Source organism: Microtus oregoni, unplaced genomic scaffold (genome assembly GCF_018167655.1).
Source record: "Microtus oregoni isolate MIOR12 unplaced genomic scaffold, Mior012 000107F_ref0000227, whole genome shotgun sequence".
NCBI classification, from domain to species: domain Eukaryota; kingdom Metazoa; phylum Chordata; class Mammalia; order Rodentia; family Cricetidae; genus Microtus; species Microtus oregoni.
The window spans coordinates 3,357,240-3,375,595 of NW_024544725.1; the positions used below are offsets into that span (position 1 = coordinate 3,357,240).

Genomic DNA, 18,356 nt, shown 5'->3' on the forward strand with positions numbered 1-18,356 from the left:
TGTGTTCGTGAGCATTAGGCACAGATGTTGTATTGTAGATGTATTTATTGAGTCTGGGGAATGGGTATGAGATGAGTTGGTCTATGAATATTGACCAGTTGTGCTTTTCTGTAAGCATATCTTCTTCATATAAAGGTATGCTTGATGAAGGATTAGAGCTATACTTATCTATGGGTATAATGATACATATTTAAAGTGCAGTTACAAATTATGGTTGAGTAAAGTGGTAGAAGGATCTCTTCTAATATCCAAGATCTAACTAGTCCTGGATACTTTGGTATATTCCAGTACCAGTTAAAATTTCCAATGCATTGAGCAGGCTTTAAGCCCAATTAGATAGATTGCTCATGTATGACAACCATTATGCTTTTAGAAATATATTGCCAAGAAGGACACTGTTGTGGTTAATAGGCCCTACAACTGGATAGGACTCCCTTGGTAGCAATATGGTCAGTGTCTTCCTGTATTATTTTTATTATCAAAGCTAAATCTCAAAATCAAAAACAGTAGTCAAAGACAGTTTCTGCTCCCACTGTTAGGATTCTCACAAGAAGACCAAGAAATACATCTGTCACAGGTTTTCATAGGGCCTAGGTAAGTAGGCTTTGAGGTTTTTGGTTCAATCTCTGTGAGCCCAGGCTAGTTGATACTGTGTGTTTTCTTATAATATTATTGACCCCTCAGTCTTCTACCATCCATCCTATCTCTCTTCAGCAGGATTACCTGAACTTGGCCTAATGCTTTGCTGTGGGTCTCTGTATCTGTTTCCATCAGTTGTTGAAGTCTCTCTGATGACAACTGGTTTAGGAACCAATGCAGGTTTACAGAAGAATATCATTAGTTACCATCACCTTGACTTTTTTTTCTCCAGTCAACTTTGGTTCTCTCCTAGGTCTCTGGGTCCAGACTCTGGGCCTTGGTGCTCTAGGCAGTCTAAGAAGTTGGCTTGCACTCTCAGCATAGATCTGATACTGGAATAGTCATTGGTTAGTCACTCTCACATCTATGTACCACCCTTATCCCAGCACATCCCAGAGGCAAGACAGACTATATGTTCAATATTATATGGTTTGGTTAGTGTCCCAGTATCTTCACAGGAAGTCTTGCCTGCTCACAGGAGATGTCCCCTTAAGGCTTGCATTCCTATTGCTTGGCGTCATCCCTAGGGTCATCCTTGTAAATTCCTGGGAGTTTCCCTTGTACCAGGTTTCTACCTTTCCCCTGAAATCCCCTCCCCACTTTCCAGTAGTCTCTTTTAATATTTGGGAGGCTTAATGATTTCTTAATAATAACGGAGGAGAAAAAGATGGTTGGGGGAAGAAGGGAGTTTGGGGATTAGTGGGAAGAGAGGAGGGGGGGAAATAAAGTAGGAATATAAATGAATAAATTAATTAAAGGAAGGGTGGGAGGAAGAAAGGGTGGAAGGAAGGAAGGAAAGAAGGAAAGAAGGAAAAGCAAAATGGAGCTTTCAGTTAGGAAGTAAGTAGAATTTCAACATTTTATGAAGATTGAGTTTGTAGCTACCACAAACCCAAGAACTTCTGTTTTATAAGGGTAACATGAATTCTCAAAGTTGCTTGAGCTTGCATTTCCCTAATCGCTAAAGATGATGAACATATTCTGAGAAATTTCTTTGTCATTTTTATATTTTCTTTTGTGAACTTTCTCTTCAGATCAATAGTCCACCTACTATATATAATTTTACATATACATATATGAAACCCCATAACAGAGCTGATTGTTGTCTAAAACAACAATGTTTGTCAAAGAAATATGTCTATGTAGTTAACTGTAATTATAGCGCTTTCATCTTTAAAATGATCTTTCTTTCATTACTTTCTTTTCTTGTTATCTGATATATGCTGAAATTCTTATATCTAAGTAAAATTTATTATTCTCAAATTAACTTTGTTACTACTTCATCTGAATTTTGTCTTCAAGGCTGCACTGGGGGAAATCTATGTAAGGGTGTTCTCTTTTATTAAATGTACCCTGTTATAAACAACTTGTTGAAAAAAAACTAAGTTGACACCTGAGGATGCCACCTTTTCTAGAGACTCAACAAGATTTCATGATTTATGAGTATAATGTTATTGTAATGAAGATCATAAGCTAAGCAAGAGCATGGGAGATATAGGTTATATCTCTAAACTTTGAGTCAAATGAAAGAAGCTCTAAAATAGGAACTAGCAATGTATGAGTGACTGTGGCAAAAGGAACTTACCCTTAATGGTTTTCATTCATTTACATTAGAGCTGTTTTAGAACTTTAATATCTGTACATTCCACTAAGAAATGTGGTCCTTTGTCACCTATATTTATGTATGTAACTGAACTATAAAGTTTTATTCTTTTCTTTTTGTTAAATGAAGAAATTGAACATGATATCCCCTCCGTGTACTGTGATTACCATTAATAAAGAAACTGCTTTGGACCTATAGCAAGGCAGAACTTAGGCAGGGAAAGCTAAGCTGAATGCTGGAAGAAAAAAGGGCAGAGTCAGAGAGAAACCAGAGTCAGACTGACAAAACTTTGTCGGTAAGCCACTGCCATGTGACGATACACAGATTAATGGAGATGGGTTAATATGTAAGAGTTAGCCATTAAAAGTCAAGAGCTAGTAGGCCAAACAGTGATTTAAATAATACAGTTTCTTTGTGATTGTTTCAGGTGTAAGCTAGCTGGGCAGCCGGGAACCAACAAGTGGCCTTCTCAATTTCCTTCTAAGACTATTATGACATGATTCTTCACCAGGTTAATAGTACATTTAGAGTCTGCTCCCTGATATTACTTTGCACAGGATACAGATGGTATTTGATTAGACAGGCACATAAATATTGAAACTTTTCATTGTGTCAACAAATTAAAAATATGTGAAGAATCTTGTTCATAAATATTCTTAATTTCATTTTTGCACACACATATATTAAGTCTTGGATTGCTTTCCCTTCTTGTAGTTAATAATTATTTACTTAAAATCAAGTTAACAATTGCAATATTTGACCTATTTAGTTATTTTTTTAATTACAAATCAGACCTATATTTTAATCTCTTTATATTTTCATGCTCTTTGTTATAAGTCATTATGAGTTGAAAATGCATTTTTGAATATTTATTTTTCATTGCTTACTTGTGATTTACTTTTCTGCTTGCATCATGCAGCATATTCTTGTTAAATAACTATGCACATATTTTTCTGTCATTAAGAAATAATTCCCATTTTTAAATTGATGGTTCTGATTTAGGTATAACAGCTGCAGCAATGGCTGAGGCAATGAAGCTCCAGAAGATGAAGCTTATGGCGATGAATACTCTTCAGGGAAATGGAAGCCAAAATGGGACTGAGTCAGAGCCAGATGACCTTAATTCTAACACAGGTGAAATCTTTCAGCAGTTACCAAAAGACAACACTTACTGTTTTATTACAGAATCTAACAGAGGAGAAACAGTGAACCAAGAATATTATCTGTGCTTTGATTATAAATAGTTTGGAAAGAACCTTTAGCTTACGTGTAATGCGTATACTCAAGCTAGAAAACTATTGCCAATTATAACCTCAGATTCACATTTCATAAACATTTAGAAATTTCTGTTTTTGTTTGTGAGACAAGCTTTCCATACACAACCCAGGTTGACCTTAAATACACTCCATTCTTCTCCTTTATCTATCCTGCCTGCCATCTTTCTACTGTTTTTCTGTGATGCAATTTAGTTCTAAATCTTATATTAGTTGTTGCTCTCCCTGTCTTAAAATCTGTGCCCTGTTCTTGATGCAAACCACACTTCTTGCTCTTTCATTCTAAAAACTAAAGTCACAGTCCATACTCCAGGTTTCTTGAACCAGTCTTTTTAAGAATTGTAAAACCATTTGCTTAGCTGAATCAAGGTGGTTCTGGTGAACTCAAAGAATTGTTGACCATGCCAAGTTGAAAAGAAGTACAACAGAGAGCTGGAAAAGAAGGAAAGACAGAAGAGAGAGAGAGAGAGAGAGAGAGAGAGAGAGAGAGAGAGAGAGAGATATGCTTGTATAGTCACATGTCTTCTCATCTCGTAATGTTTGTTTTTTTTTTATCATTTATCCTATGATAACTGTATCCTAGCCATTATCATATGATATAGTACTCTGACAGCTTCAAAGTATGTGATGGTAACTATCAGCATATGTTGATAAATAGATGAAAAAAATTAATGACTAAGATTTAGTTTAGAGAAAAATAACAATTGAGGCAACCAATGTTGGTTCCAGGAACTATGGCTCCAAAGCTAACTCTACATTTAAACTCAAAACAATGAAGCGCAAGTATAAACAGAATGTTATGATTTAATTTTCAAGGGAAATGGAAAATTGTCTCAAGGTGTTAAAGGATTTAATTATAATAGTATGTAAAATGAGTCTGAGTTTTCTCACATAAACTTTCAATTTCTTTGTGAATTATAGACTTCTTTCAGCAAGTGGTATTTTTCTTCTATTTAACATTGTTGCAGTTTAACAGGAAATAATTTGAAAATTCATATTTTATTCATTCAGATTATCTAGAATGCTGGGTCTTACAATTCTTATCAAAATACAGTGGGAAAGTTGTTCTAATATTTAAAAATAAAGAAGTGGGAGTATAGAAAAGTTTATTTTCCCAAATCATAGTACTATTGAATATATGCCTTAAAGTTTGCTCTTATATTTGACTTAGTCCAAAGAGTTGATCTTTTTAGTATTCTGTTTTCTCATCAACACCGTGTTATAAAAAGACTTTGTCTTGATCTTGTCATTATACTAAAATATATTAAAATGAAGACATAAAGAAAGAGCTATGAGCTTCTATGTTCCAGGGCCTAAAAGTTCATGCTGAAATTCAGACATAAACTATCTTAAATGTGATCAGTTTAAGAAAAGAATACTTTTGAAGTTTAATGTTGTTATAAAGGAAGAATTTGAAACAATAAATATCAAGTAATAAGTTTTTGAGTTTTTATAACCTGCATAACTAAAATGCTTGATAAACTACAAATTAATAAATTACAGTTTTAAAAGTTTACATTACAAATATAAATTTATTTTAAGAATTTTATGTGACATATTGTTCTATTCTGAGTGACCAATATGTCTTTTATGTCTTTAGGTTTGCTATCTCAGGATTTGAAATGAGATCAAAGACTAGGCCAGATTTCTCATTTTTCTACTTTAGTTTATTTTAGTGCCTTCCAAGACGAAAAATAAGTACATGGTCTTGACAAGGGAGATCAAACTCAGCAAAATTTATGGCCTAATTACTAGTTATGGTCATGGTCTTCCTGAATGTTCATGGTTTAAATAGAACTGGGAAATGGAATATATAACCCAAAGGAAAATTTGCTCTTAGAGAATAATTAAGCTTTTATTTACATGGTTGGTACTAGATACTATCAGACAAACAAAATATACTTAGTTCAGTAATAATATTCATTATGTGGGTTATGTAAGGAATATACACTAAATTTTCTTTTACATGATAGCATAAAGTCAGAGTTAGTAATAAAAAATTAAGCTAATAGTCATTTGGTATTTTGATACATAGATTTCTAATGACTTGAAGCACCTAGCAAATAACAGGCTTTTCATAAACAAGTATCACTAGTATACTTTTTTATTTAATTAATTATTTGAGATTATAGTTTTGATATTGACTTAACAATGCATGATATTTTAGCAATGAAAGGTCAATGTTTTTGTCTCTAAAAAGAGGAATTAAAAATCCCTGAATTTCATTATGGTTTAAAATAGAAGGTATAGAAAAGACAAATCAGTATACAAGTGACTCTAATCTGAAGTATATGGCAGTAAGGATGCAGGAAAATAAAGTACTATGAAAAATATAGAAAGAAGAAGAAATTTATTTGATTAATACACTCATACAAAGATTCCAGTGAAGATGTAACATTTAAATTGGTGTTTCAAATTTGTTAGGGTGAATGCACTATCTCCATGAGTAGTTGTTTACAAAAAAAAAAATGGTTCCCAGATCTTTCAGGTCATGTTCATATGTTGGGTGAGAGTTGTACTTAAAAGATATACAAAATACCATATTTTAACTATAAAATTATTTTCATTTTTTTAAGGATGCCAAATAACAGGTTTTGATCATATTCACCTCTCTGACCCAACTCTTTCCTGTGCTAGTCCTCTTTTCCTACCCACTTAGGTTTGTGTCTTATTTTTTTTTTTTTTTTGACTCATTAAGACCAATTTGTGATGCCCACATATTCTTGGATGCATCTTCTTTCATTGAATTGTGGTCCAATTCCCAGAGATTGATTCTCCCTTTCCCATCAGCCACCAATTGCCAGTTAGCTTCATTTTGGGGGGTGGGATTGTATGCTAAATTTCCCCCTCTATGCTGTGATTTCTTGTTTTCAGCTTGTAAAGGTTTTCTGCATGCTATTGCAACCACCGTGAGTTCATTTGTGCAGATGCCCTGCTATGTCTAGAAGTTTTCTTATAGTCATCCACTGTCTCTGGCTCTCATTCCCCCTCCCCCCCTGTATTGTGTATTGATCGCTAGCCTTGTGAGGAGTGGTGAGGTATACATGTTACTTTAGGCGTGAGGTTTCTCTAGTATCTTAATCTCTCAACTTGACCAACTATGTGTCTCTGTGTTTATCACTGTCTTGATTGTGTTTCTATTACAGTACAAAAACACCATGGCCAACACAACTAATAAATGAACCATTTAATCATGTTTACACTTTCAGAGGGTTAGAGTTTATGATAGCTGATCAAAGACATGATAGTAGGAACATTTGAGGACTCACATCTTATTTCACAAATAGCAGGCCAAGAGAGCAAACTGAGAATTGGGTGAATTATTTTAATTTCAAAACAAGCCCCCAGTGACACAACTCCTCCAACAATGCCACACCTCCTAATCCTTCTCAAATAGTTCCACCAAGTGTTGATAAAGTATTTGAATATATAAGTCTATGGGGGTTGTACCTGTTCAAACAACCACACTCAGTATCTACTGCAAATTAAAGCTTCTTGATTGGTGTTAAAATGCATTGGTCTATAAGTATTATACTAAATCATTGGAGTCTATATAAAATATTTTGTTCATTTATCAGAATAATAGTAGTTATTTCTTCCAGCCTATTACTTGCCTAGCTTTAAGTTATTAGACTAATAATGGTGCCAGTTACAGGTTTCATCTTTTTGAGTTATAATTAAATCCACTGATTTTGCGATTGGCAACTCTTGTGATGTTAATGTTACTATTGCACCAGTAGGTGTGTCTTGCCTAGTCAGTAATTATTAATGACTCACAGGTTTCAGAACTAGGTATAATTGATGATTATTTTCTCCTTCAGTAGCAATATATCTTCCAGCATTATAAAAGAAAATGAAGCATCTAGGTTTGAAACAGCCTGTTTTCATCATGTTTTATGATTGTCTAATAGTCATTGCTACCCTATGATAGAATAAGTCCACTAACTTTTTATGTATATGTGTATATTTTTCTTTATCTTGGTCTATATATTTGGAAGACTTTAATGTCATAGATTTCCATATGTCTGTTTTAAAAGGTTTTTAATGTTATTCATTCCCCCATATTCCCTCTTTTATCCTCCTCTATATTCCCCAGCACAGTTTAACTCTACTTGCTCTATTATTCCCTTATAATCCTAATTGTTATCATAAAGCCTTCATCTAGTAACTGATGAAATCACATACAGAGAGCCATATCCAAGCACTGGGCTGAGCTCTGGGAGTCCAATTGAAGAGAAGGAGAATGGACTATATGAGCAAGGGAGTTCAAAATCATGATGAAGAAACCCACAGAGACAGCTTTCTGAAGCTAGTGGCATCTCAATGACTCTGGACTGACAACTGTGGAGCCTATATTGGACAGAACTAGGCCCTCTGCATGTGGGCAACAGTTGTGAAGCTTTGGTCTATTTGAGGGGTCCCTGATAGTAGAGCCAGGATCTATCCCTAGTGCTTTAGCTGGCTTTTTGAAGCCCATTCCGTAGGGTAAGATGCCTTGGTAAACCTTGATGCAGGGGATAGGAGCTTGGTCCTGCCTAAACTTAGTATGCCAGGCTTTCTTGATTCCCTACAGGAAGCCTTATACTTTTGCAGGAGTAGATGGGGAATAGGAAGTGGGGAAGTAGGTGAGAAAGAGGGAGGAGGGGTGAGAGGGACATGTGGTTGCTATTTAAAATAAATATAAAGAAAATATCCCTTTTCCATACAATAGCCACCAACTTCTCCAAGATCCTCCCACCTCCCTTCCCATCCAAATCCACATTGTAGGGGGAGAGGCCGCTTATTCTTCCTGGCCACCCAGCTAGCTTACACCCAAAATATCACACAAAAACTATACTATTTAAAACACTGCCTTTGCCCATTAGCTCTAGATTCTTATTGACTAATTCTTCATTTAACACATTTCTATTAATATGTGTATCACCATGAGGTCATGGCCTACCAGCAAAGTTCCAGCACGTCTACCTCTGGTGGCAGATACATGGCATCTCTCTCTCCACCTTCCTTCTTCCAGAATTCAGTTCTATCTTCCCTGCCTACCTAAGTTCTGCCATATCAACAGACAAGGCAGTTCCTTTATTCATTAACAAAGAAAAGCAACACAAAGACAGAAGGACCTCCCACACCACCACATACTTTCTGTCTCTTTTTAGAAAACAGGCATTTGAATAATAATACTAAATTAAAATAAAATAAAACCAAACAGAAAAAAATCTAAAGAAAAGGCACAAGAAGCACACATAGAAACAGACACTCACAAGTTTGTACAAATAGGAAGACCATAGAAACACAATACTGGAAGCCATAATATATACTCAAATGTCCTGTAATGATTAAGAAAGCCATGATAAAACATTATGAAACAAACAACCTCTAACTATGCCATTGAGTCTGTTTTGTGTTGGTTATCTAGTGCTGTTCTTGGGGATTGTCCTTATGGATGCTTTGTATACTTGATGAGACTCCTTTGGAGATAACTAATTATTACATTTATGAGTAGTTATCAGTTAGAGATAGCTTTCAGTTTATGAATGAGATTTGTTTCTACTCCTCCTATAATTTCAAGTTCATCCTGGTACTGACTTATGCTGGCCCTGTACATGCTACCATGGCCTCTGTGAGTTCATTCATGTTTCGGTTATGCGGCATTTAGAGAACTTCTTTGTAACACCCGATTCTGTGTTACACCCTTGGTACAGTTCGTGTGCCACTGTACCATAAGCAAGTCTGGCAAGGGCCTGGAGATTGAAAGAACACATAAAGAGACCTGGGTCATTCGAAAGGAGATCAGCCAAATGCCAGTTTATTTAGACTTGGGGAAGTCCTTATCTACCTAACTGCTGGAAAAGGACCTCTGCCCAGGCAGGTGGGAAATTACCATATCAACAATGGAGTCAATGCCCTACAGCTAATCACCAGGTGGAGCAGGGGAAGTATAGGAACAAACAGAATGCTTTGTCAGCTGACCAGAAACTGTCCTGGAGATGCACCCCAGGAACAAGGGCAGACCAGGGCCCTACACTTCTTTTGGGTATACTCCTACCTTTTTGGCTCTTACAATCTCCATGCCTCCTTTTCTACACAGATCTCTGATGGGGGATATTTTATGGAGTCATTTCCTTTAGAGGTTAATTCATTCAGGGTCTCTCACTCTCTCCATATTGGCTATGGGTTTCTGTATTCCAATTGACTGTAGGAGGAAGCTCCTATGATGGTAGCTGAGCAAGATACTGTTCTATGAACATATGAACATGTTAGAATGTTGTTAGAAGTCATTTATTGCTATGTTCTCTTAGAAGAACTGTAGTACTTGGTTTTTCCTATCTAGTCTCGAGTTGTTTGCCAACCAAGAAGTGTCAGAGATAAGTTCTATATCATGAACTGATTCTTAAGTCTAAGCATATATTGGTTGTTTATTCCCACAAGCAATGTACCACTATTGTACTAGCATATCTTGCATGATGATGTGGATTAAACACTTTGTAGATTGGGGGATGTTCACCTTTTTTTGGTTGTTTTTTTGTTTTGTTTTTTTGGTAGCATGCTTTGTACATTCCAGGACCATGAACACTGTTCTTTAGTGCTTAAGGCCCTTGGTAGAACCTGGATTGATATTTATGTGTTCAATGAGTCCTGTAGGTAGTGTCTTCAGAACCAGGACCATGCTATCAGTTTGTTTAGAACATCCAATAGCCTAGGAAACAGCGTGCATTATTTGGGTATTCCCATGAGGCCACTTTGGTCAAAAACTGGATTAGATGTACCTCATTCCTGGTACTGGAAGTTTTATTTGGTGAAAAGAGGTATCCAGGGGGGTGCTATATCCCTTCTATTTTTCAATGATTTTATTTAGATCACCTTTATATATGTATATATTTTATAAAGCTTCTAGTATATTAGGTTTCCATATGACACTCCAAATAACCCTTAGGTTTTGTTGTCCTTTCCTGTATTCTGTCCCTTAATCTCCTCTTTCCACCCTTCCTTATTTATGTTCCTGTTGCCAGTCCCCTCCCCACCCTGTCCATTTGTAATTATTCATTCTATTTTCCCTTCCTAAGGTGATCCCACCTTCCCCACTTGTCCCTTACCTAAACTGCTTTTATACAGGTTGTTACATACTTATATTTAAGAATTAACTTTCATCATCCACAAATAAGAAAATATAAACGATGCTTGTCCTTTTGGGTTTGGGTTCCCTAACTCAGGGTGAATTTTTTCTTTACCTCCATCCATTTACCTGTGAATAGCATTTTTTAAACAGCTGAGTAATATCCTATATCATAAATTATCATATTTTCATTATAGATTCACCTGTTGACATACATCTAGGTAGATTCCAGGTTTCAACTATTATGAATAAAGGAACAGTGAATATTGTTGAGCAAGTGTCTCTATGGTAGTTTGAAATATCCACTGGGTATATGCCCAAGAGTATTATAGCTGGATCTTGATGATCTATTCCCATTTTTCGGAGGAACTACAACACTAATTTCCATAGTGCTGTACAGCTTTGCACTCCTACTAGCAATAAATGAGTCTTTTCCTTACCCCATGTCTTAGTTAGCATGAGCTGTCATTTGTTTAATTGATATTATCCATTCTGGCAGGATAAAAATGAAATCTCAAAGTTTTTACTTGTACTTCCCTGATGACTAAAGATGTGGAACACTTTTTTGAGTGCTTCTGAAATGTTCATGTTTTTTCTCTTCTGAGATTTCTCTGTTTAGACCTGCATCCCCTAAAAAGGGGATTGGATTCTTTGTTTTCTTGATATTCAATTATTTGGTTTCTTTTTATATTTTAGAAATTAGTCCTCTATCAGATGTATAGTTGGTAAAAAAAAAATCTTTTCCATTCTGTATCCTGTTACTTTGTCCAAATGATGGTGTCCTTTGATTTATAGAAACTGCTTAGTTTATTAATTGTTGATCTTAGTGTCTGTGCTATTGGTGTTCTTTCTGTTCAAGTAGCTGTCTCCCAAACCAATGTATTCTAGGCTATTCTCCACTTTCTCGTCTCCCAGGCTCAGTGTACCTAATTTTATTTTGAGGCCTTTAATCCACCGTTTGGAGTTCATTTTTGTGGAGCTTGATAAGTATGAATCTATTTGCATGCTTTTATATTCAGCGATCTAGACTGAAAAGCATCCATTGCTTATACTTTTGATTTTGTAACCTCCACATTTCATTGACCCTTGTCATTTAATTGCATAACTTCTGGACTATATTTAATTATAATAATTTTATCAAAATATGATTTGGAATATTATCTTTTCTACATTTAAACACAGAATAGTATATGGAAAATTAGTATATTCCTAGATAGTATGAGGTTACCCATTCTGAATTTGGTCATACACTCTGAATTTTTCTTTTCATACAAATCCCCTTGGCAATATCAGAGTTCATATTCCATGACTTTAAGAAATTTCTAAATCTTTTGACTCATTCAAAAATGTAAAGAACAGAAACATAAAATATAGACAGTCTACAGTTAGTTGAAAGACTTTAATTACTGCAGGAAAAAGAATATTTACATTCTCATTCTAGAAGCTGTAACATGCCTTCTTAGTTTAGTTAACACTTTTGAATAATTCTGTAAAGGTAGAAGCAAGAAGGGGAATTAAAATTGATAAAATTAGTCTTTAAAAGGAACAGCAACTATAATTCTTGAAGGTTCTTAATATATAGTATTTTATCTTGTGGAGACAGGTAGATTCATGGCATTTAATAGATTCTGTAATAGCAGCAACATGACTCTGCATTAAGGTTTCAGCATAAATAACAATCTGTTTGTGTTTCATTGGTTTCAAATGAGAAATCCTATCTTTTACTGTTTTAGGAACTTAGTCTGTGTATTATTGTGCCTGGAGCTTTGCAATTAATCATTAAAGGTTGTGGCTGTGGTGTTTGGGGGAAAGAGATGCCTGAGTGATCATAATTATAGCTATCAAATAAGAAGTCTAGTTATACAGCAGTGGGTCTTTTTAATGACTATAAGAAAACCTTTCATCTATTTCTATTTACTAGTTATTTTTAACTCTCTTGCTTTTGGAGGGAAGGTCTGTACACCATGATTTCCTCTGAAGGATCTAAGATGAAGAGCACAGAAAACTTTATCCTCTAAGTCCCTGCTTGTTCTGATTTTTGTACAGGTTTAAATTTCATGGAGCAGTTGTTGAAGATTCTACATCTTATAAAGTATAGGTTTTTAGGAGAAAAGTTGAATCATGTAAAAATGATTAGCTTGCATTGCTTAACTAGAACATCCCATGAGTGTGTTCTTTCTTTATGTTTTTCTAACATTTTATTAGATATGGAAAAGAGGTTTCTAGAGAGTTGCGTGAATTCTAGTTGTTTTTACTTTACCATGAGTCCAAATGACTATTTATGGAAGGATTTTTTATGGAATTATTATCTTTTCCTCCTCTATAAACATTTCTTATATGTTGACATTACTTTAAAAGCAATGTAAGTTGGCATATATTGCTTCTGGAGAAAGTTACAGTGTTTATTCTTTGTTTTTAATTTAATGTTTTTAAGTTTCGAGAATTTCTCTCTCTCCATCTCCAATAACCTTCTCATCTCAACTCTCCTGCATTCCTTCTCAATTTCATGACTGTTTTTCTTTAAGTATTGTTATGCTTATACACCCTACTGGGCACATTTAGTGTTTTGCCCATGTGCCCCCCTGAGTGTGCATGCGTGCATGAGTGCATTTATGCCTGTGTGCAAGTGTGTGTGTGTGTGTGTGTGTGTGTGTGTGTGTGTGTCTGTCTGTCTGTCTGTCTCTATATTTAAGGCTGGCCACTTGATTGGCTAACTTACCAGGAATCATGTTCTCAAAAAATTGATTTTACCTGTTTTAGTAGTAATGATTTAACTATAGCTATCTCTATAGGAATGCTTTAGCCTAGTCAAATTTCCTCCACCCGCATTGACATGTAAATTGATCTTATTATGAAGTGCTTTTTGGCAATCGTATTGTTAATATTTTCAAATTATAAACCCTCTATGTTGTTTAGAAGATGTTTTGTACCTGCAGGTGTCCTAGTCTAGCTTTCAATTTTCTGAGCCCAATACCCTCAAGTTCCTTAAACATGAAATGTAGGGGTCGTGTTATAGATGATTCAATTGGTTATGTATCAATTGGTGGTGAATTGTTCTCTTCATTTTGACTAGTGATGGATCTCTTTAATAATTACAATCTTTTATAAAAAGAAGCATTTTTATGAGGGCTAAGAGCTACATTTATCTTCTTTGTAATTGTACTTCTCTAGGATTACTAGGATTACACAATTAGAGGAAATTCTTGCCTGGTACTGCAAACCTAGGCAACTACCCAGGGCTGGTCAAATTATGAATTTAAAAAATAACATACTATTTACACATCTCTATGCTAGTATAATATTATGCCTATTCTTAATACCTCAATAGGAAATTGGGGCTTCCTTTCTGTGTAAGTAGTTTTAAGGTTAATTTTTTATAAAAGTTAATTCTTTCTTTTTATTTATTCTCTCATGCAATACATCCTGACTATATGTTCCCCATGCTCTACTTTTCACAGTAGCCCACACAACTCCGCTCTCTCTGAGATCCATTGCCCTTCTGTTTAGCTTGAGAAAAGTCCAGGCCTCCCTCTGCTATCTACTGAACAGGGCAAAATAAGGTGCAATGATACGAGGTACAAACCTGCATATCAAGACTGAATGAAGTAGAAGCAAAAGGGACCCAAAAGAAGGCAAAAGAATAACATTACTTCTACTGTTAGGATTCCAAAAAAAAAAAAAAACCCAAAAACAAACAAACAAACAAACAAAAAATCCGGACTCTAAACAATCATAACATATATGTAGAGGACCTACACTCCTTTCTACAGCTCTTCTGTTGGGTACCTGGAGTTCCACCTAATGCTTGACTGTAGGTCACTGAATCTGCCCACAACATTTGCTAAAGGAAGCAGTTCTGATAACAATTGGGCTAGGCATGTATCTATGAGCATAGCAGAATCATTTCATGACTTTTTTTGTCAGTCATGCTTGGTTTTACCCTAGGTCTCAGGGCATCCAGCTTCCAGATCCTAGCCATCCAGGCAGTGTCTGATGTGGGCTTACTTTTGTGGTATGGGCCTCAATTTAGAACAGTCATTGATGCACTCCACAAGCAGTGAGCCGTCATTCCCCCAAAACATCTTGCAGTCAGGACAGGTTGTAAGTCAAAGTTTTTGTGGCTGGGTTGGCATCCTAATCTAAAACTGAATGCCTTTCATAATTACAGAAGATGGCCAGTTCAGGCTGTATATCGTGCATTACTAGGAATCCTCACTAGGGTCACTCACTCTCACAGGTTCTAGGAAATTTTTATTACACTAATTTTTTTCTTGTCCCCACCTCCAATATCACCTAATTCTAGTTGTCTTTCCCAGAATTCTCTCTCTCTCTCTCTCTCTCTCTCTCTCTCTCTCTTCTCTTCTCTTCTCTCTCTCTCTCTCTCTCTCTCTCCCTCTCTCCCTCTCTCTCTCTTTCCAACCCTCACCAGATTATTCCTGTTCCCATCTCCAGCTTCCCCAATAGACCCGTACAATCTATTCTTTTTCCCTTTCCCAGGGAGATTCATGAGTCCCCACCTACAACCCTCCTTGTTACCTAACCTCTCTGGGTCTGTGAATTGTAGCATGATTATCTTTTACTTAACAGCTAATATGCACTTATAAGTGAGTACACGTAATATTTGTCTTTCTGAGTCTGGGTGGCCTCAGGAATGATGTTTTTTTCAAGTTACATCCATTCACTTGCAAATTTCATGATGTTAATATTTTTAACAGCTGAGTAATATTTTATTATGTAAAAGTACCACTTTTTTATCTATTCTTTGGTTGAGGGCACCTATGTTGTTTCCAGTTTTTTAGCTGTTTTGAATAATGCTGCTATGTACATAGTTGAGAATATATCCTTGTTGTAAGATGGAGGGTCATTAGGGTATATGCCCAAGACTGGTATAGCTGTGTTTTTAGGTAGATCAATTCCCAATTTTCTGAACAACCACCATATTGATTTCCATAGGGGCTTGAACTAGTTTGCACTCCCACCAACAATGGAGAAGTACGCTCCTTGCACCACATCTTCTCCAGAATGAGCTGTCACTTGTGTTATTACTCTTAGTCTTTCTGACAGATGTAAAATGGAATCTCAAAGTAGTATTGAATTGCAAATTCTAAGCACCATCTTTTTATCAGTCTGATTAACTGACATTAATGTCATCTTTCTTTACATTTTTTCCAGTCTGGAGACTTTCCACCATTTCTTCCCAACTGTTTACTTTTCTTTTGTCACCTACTGGATATTATTATAAAATACAAAACTCCAGTTTTAAGGGAAGAAAGAATCCTTGTAAGAATCTGCATTCTTACAATTTATGTCTTAAGTTATGTTTAACATGTACGTATGTTGTTTCAATAAAGTTTTATTTTATTATTTTGAACATGTTACCCTCTCTTTGCTTTATTTAAACTGTAACATTTTATAGATAACATTTTAAGTATAAATTTTATTTTTTACTTTTGTTTTTTAACATCAATGATCCTTTCTCAGTTCTCTTGGTTTTCCTTAATAATTGAACACTATTTTCAATCTGATGTTATGGTAGTCCATATTATTAATTTCTTACAAGATATTATGTATAGTGCTGCCACCCAATTCTGAACTTATTCTCACAAATTTTATATTTAGGTTGTTTTATAAAATTTGCCTCTGTAAATGTTCAGGACACTGACAGAAATATTTATCATGTTCTGGATAACTCGGAAAGTCTTCATTTTTATCATCACAGCCAAAATAGACATTGATCTATTGTGATCATCCTTGAATGCACCATTTTTTATTTTTGTGAACTCTCTATAAGTATGTGACTTGCCTTGATTTTCAGTTTATTGATGAGTCAATTGTTTAGAATGTTCTAAAAACCTTGATAAAGTCAACATAAATTGCATCTAATGTTGCCCTTCTATTTCTCAAGCTGTCATTCTGTCACAGAAGGGAGATTAGATTGGCCAGACAGGACTTGATCTTTAGTAAGCAAGGCTGAATTTTACCTAGTATACTATTCTCCTCAAGGCATTTGGAAATTGAGTTCTTAGTGCCGTCCAGGATGCCTGTGCTATCCTTTCAAACTAAATTTTCAAAAGATGAAAAATGCCAGATGAGAAAAAAAATGTAAGTAATAGTTCTTTTTTTTTAAAATGCATATCCCCTTTACGTGGTACTATGTTTCCTAGGGACATTTTAATTCAAGCATATCATTGTCCTTTAAAGGTATTCTCTGAATCCCCTTCTGCCTTTCTTTCTTCCCATTAGTTCTGTTTATTTCCTTAGACAGTTTCACTATTACTTTCATGATGTGTGTGCGTGAGTGTTTTTGTTTGTGTTGTATGTGTGTGTTAATGTTTTTATTTGAAATCTAGATAGGGATCATCAATAAGAGAAAACATGATATTAGTCTTTCTGAAATGGACTTAATTTGATGAGCATAATAAAGTTAAAGCAAAATTTCTTAAAACTGAGACAAATAGTAGACAATTTTAATTTTTTCTCTAAACCCCCTCAGGAGATTATTGCAATCCAGTTATCGAATTGATGATAATTGTAGATTGTCTTCATAAATAGAGTTTATAGTAAGTACCAGTGTTGTTGGAAACTGCTCGTTCATTTATGGTCGCTCAGACCTGAAATAATCACACAGAAACTATATTATTTGCAATACTGTTTGGCCAATAGCTTAAGCGTATTTCTTGCTAGCTCTTATATCCTAAACTAACCCATCTCCATTAATCTGTGCATCATCACAAATTTGTGGCCTAAAGGCAAAGTTTCAGAGCCCCAGGAGGAGGCATCTGTCTCCTGTGGTAGATACATGGCTTCCCACTACTAAGCCTTCTTTTACCCAGCATTCAGTTTAGTTTTCCTGTCTAGCTCTACTCTGCCTTATCATAGGCCAAAGCAACTTCTTTATTCATTAACCAATAAAAGCAACAAATATACAGAAGAACTTCCCACATCAGTACCAGGTTGTTTGATCATTTCAAAACATTCCATGAATTGTCACTTGACAAAATGTTCAAAATGATTTTTTATTAGAAATTTCAAATTGCAGAGCAATTTTTTTATTAGAAATTTAAAATTGCAGAGCAACTTTTCTCATTGGAACCCCCTTTTGTTTTTATATGAAGAAGGCCATATTTTTTTGTAATTTTTTTTGGGAATTCACACATTTGAGATGGAGGAGTGGGCACGGGAGGAGATAAAGCGGGGAAAGAGAGGTATAAATGATGTAAATACAGTATTTGTGACAACTTCTGTTGACTGAGAAATTTTTTGCAACCCTAAGTATAGAAGTATATAAAAAGGTTTGCAAATCAAATGTTTACCATTAATATTTTTTTAAAAATGTATTTAAAGAAGATTTGCAATTATATATTTAATTTTATAACTTAATTGCAAAATCAAATTTATATTTTACTGAGATGTATGTGCTCATTTGTTTCCAGATGAATAAACTCATTTTTGGTGGACATTTATTAGAGAAAAGACAGGGCATTATTAGTGTTTTTAGAGTGAGCTACAGTTTTGCTTTTATATTTTGCAATGCTAAGAATTTTGCTTTACATAAAATATTATAGCACAAAATAACAATATGTATAGAGCCATTTCTAAATTTGTTTGAAGTTTTGATGTAGTATCAAACAAAAATACAATTAATGAGGTTTTATTAAGTATATTTTATTTAATTTTTATTTATCTATTATAAACATTATATATATACACAGTGTACCTATATACAGTA

The 18,356-nt window shown here is 34.9% G+C and overlaps 1 protein-coding gene across 1 annotated transcript in view; it reads left to right on the forward strand.

The window, feature by feature from the left end:
* The window catches only part of LOC121443471 (dachshund homolog 2-like), a gene marked incomplete at its 3' end in the record, with an annotated part of 382,748 nt that overhangs the window by 215,997 nt on the left and 148,395 nt on the right, over positions 1-18,356 (forward strand). The window contains 1 exon segment of the mRNA XM_041645221.1: positions 3,245-3,376. Within this exon segment, the coding sequence (XP_041501155.1) occupies positions 3,245-3,376 (132 nt within the window).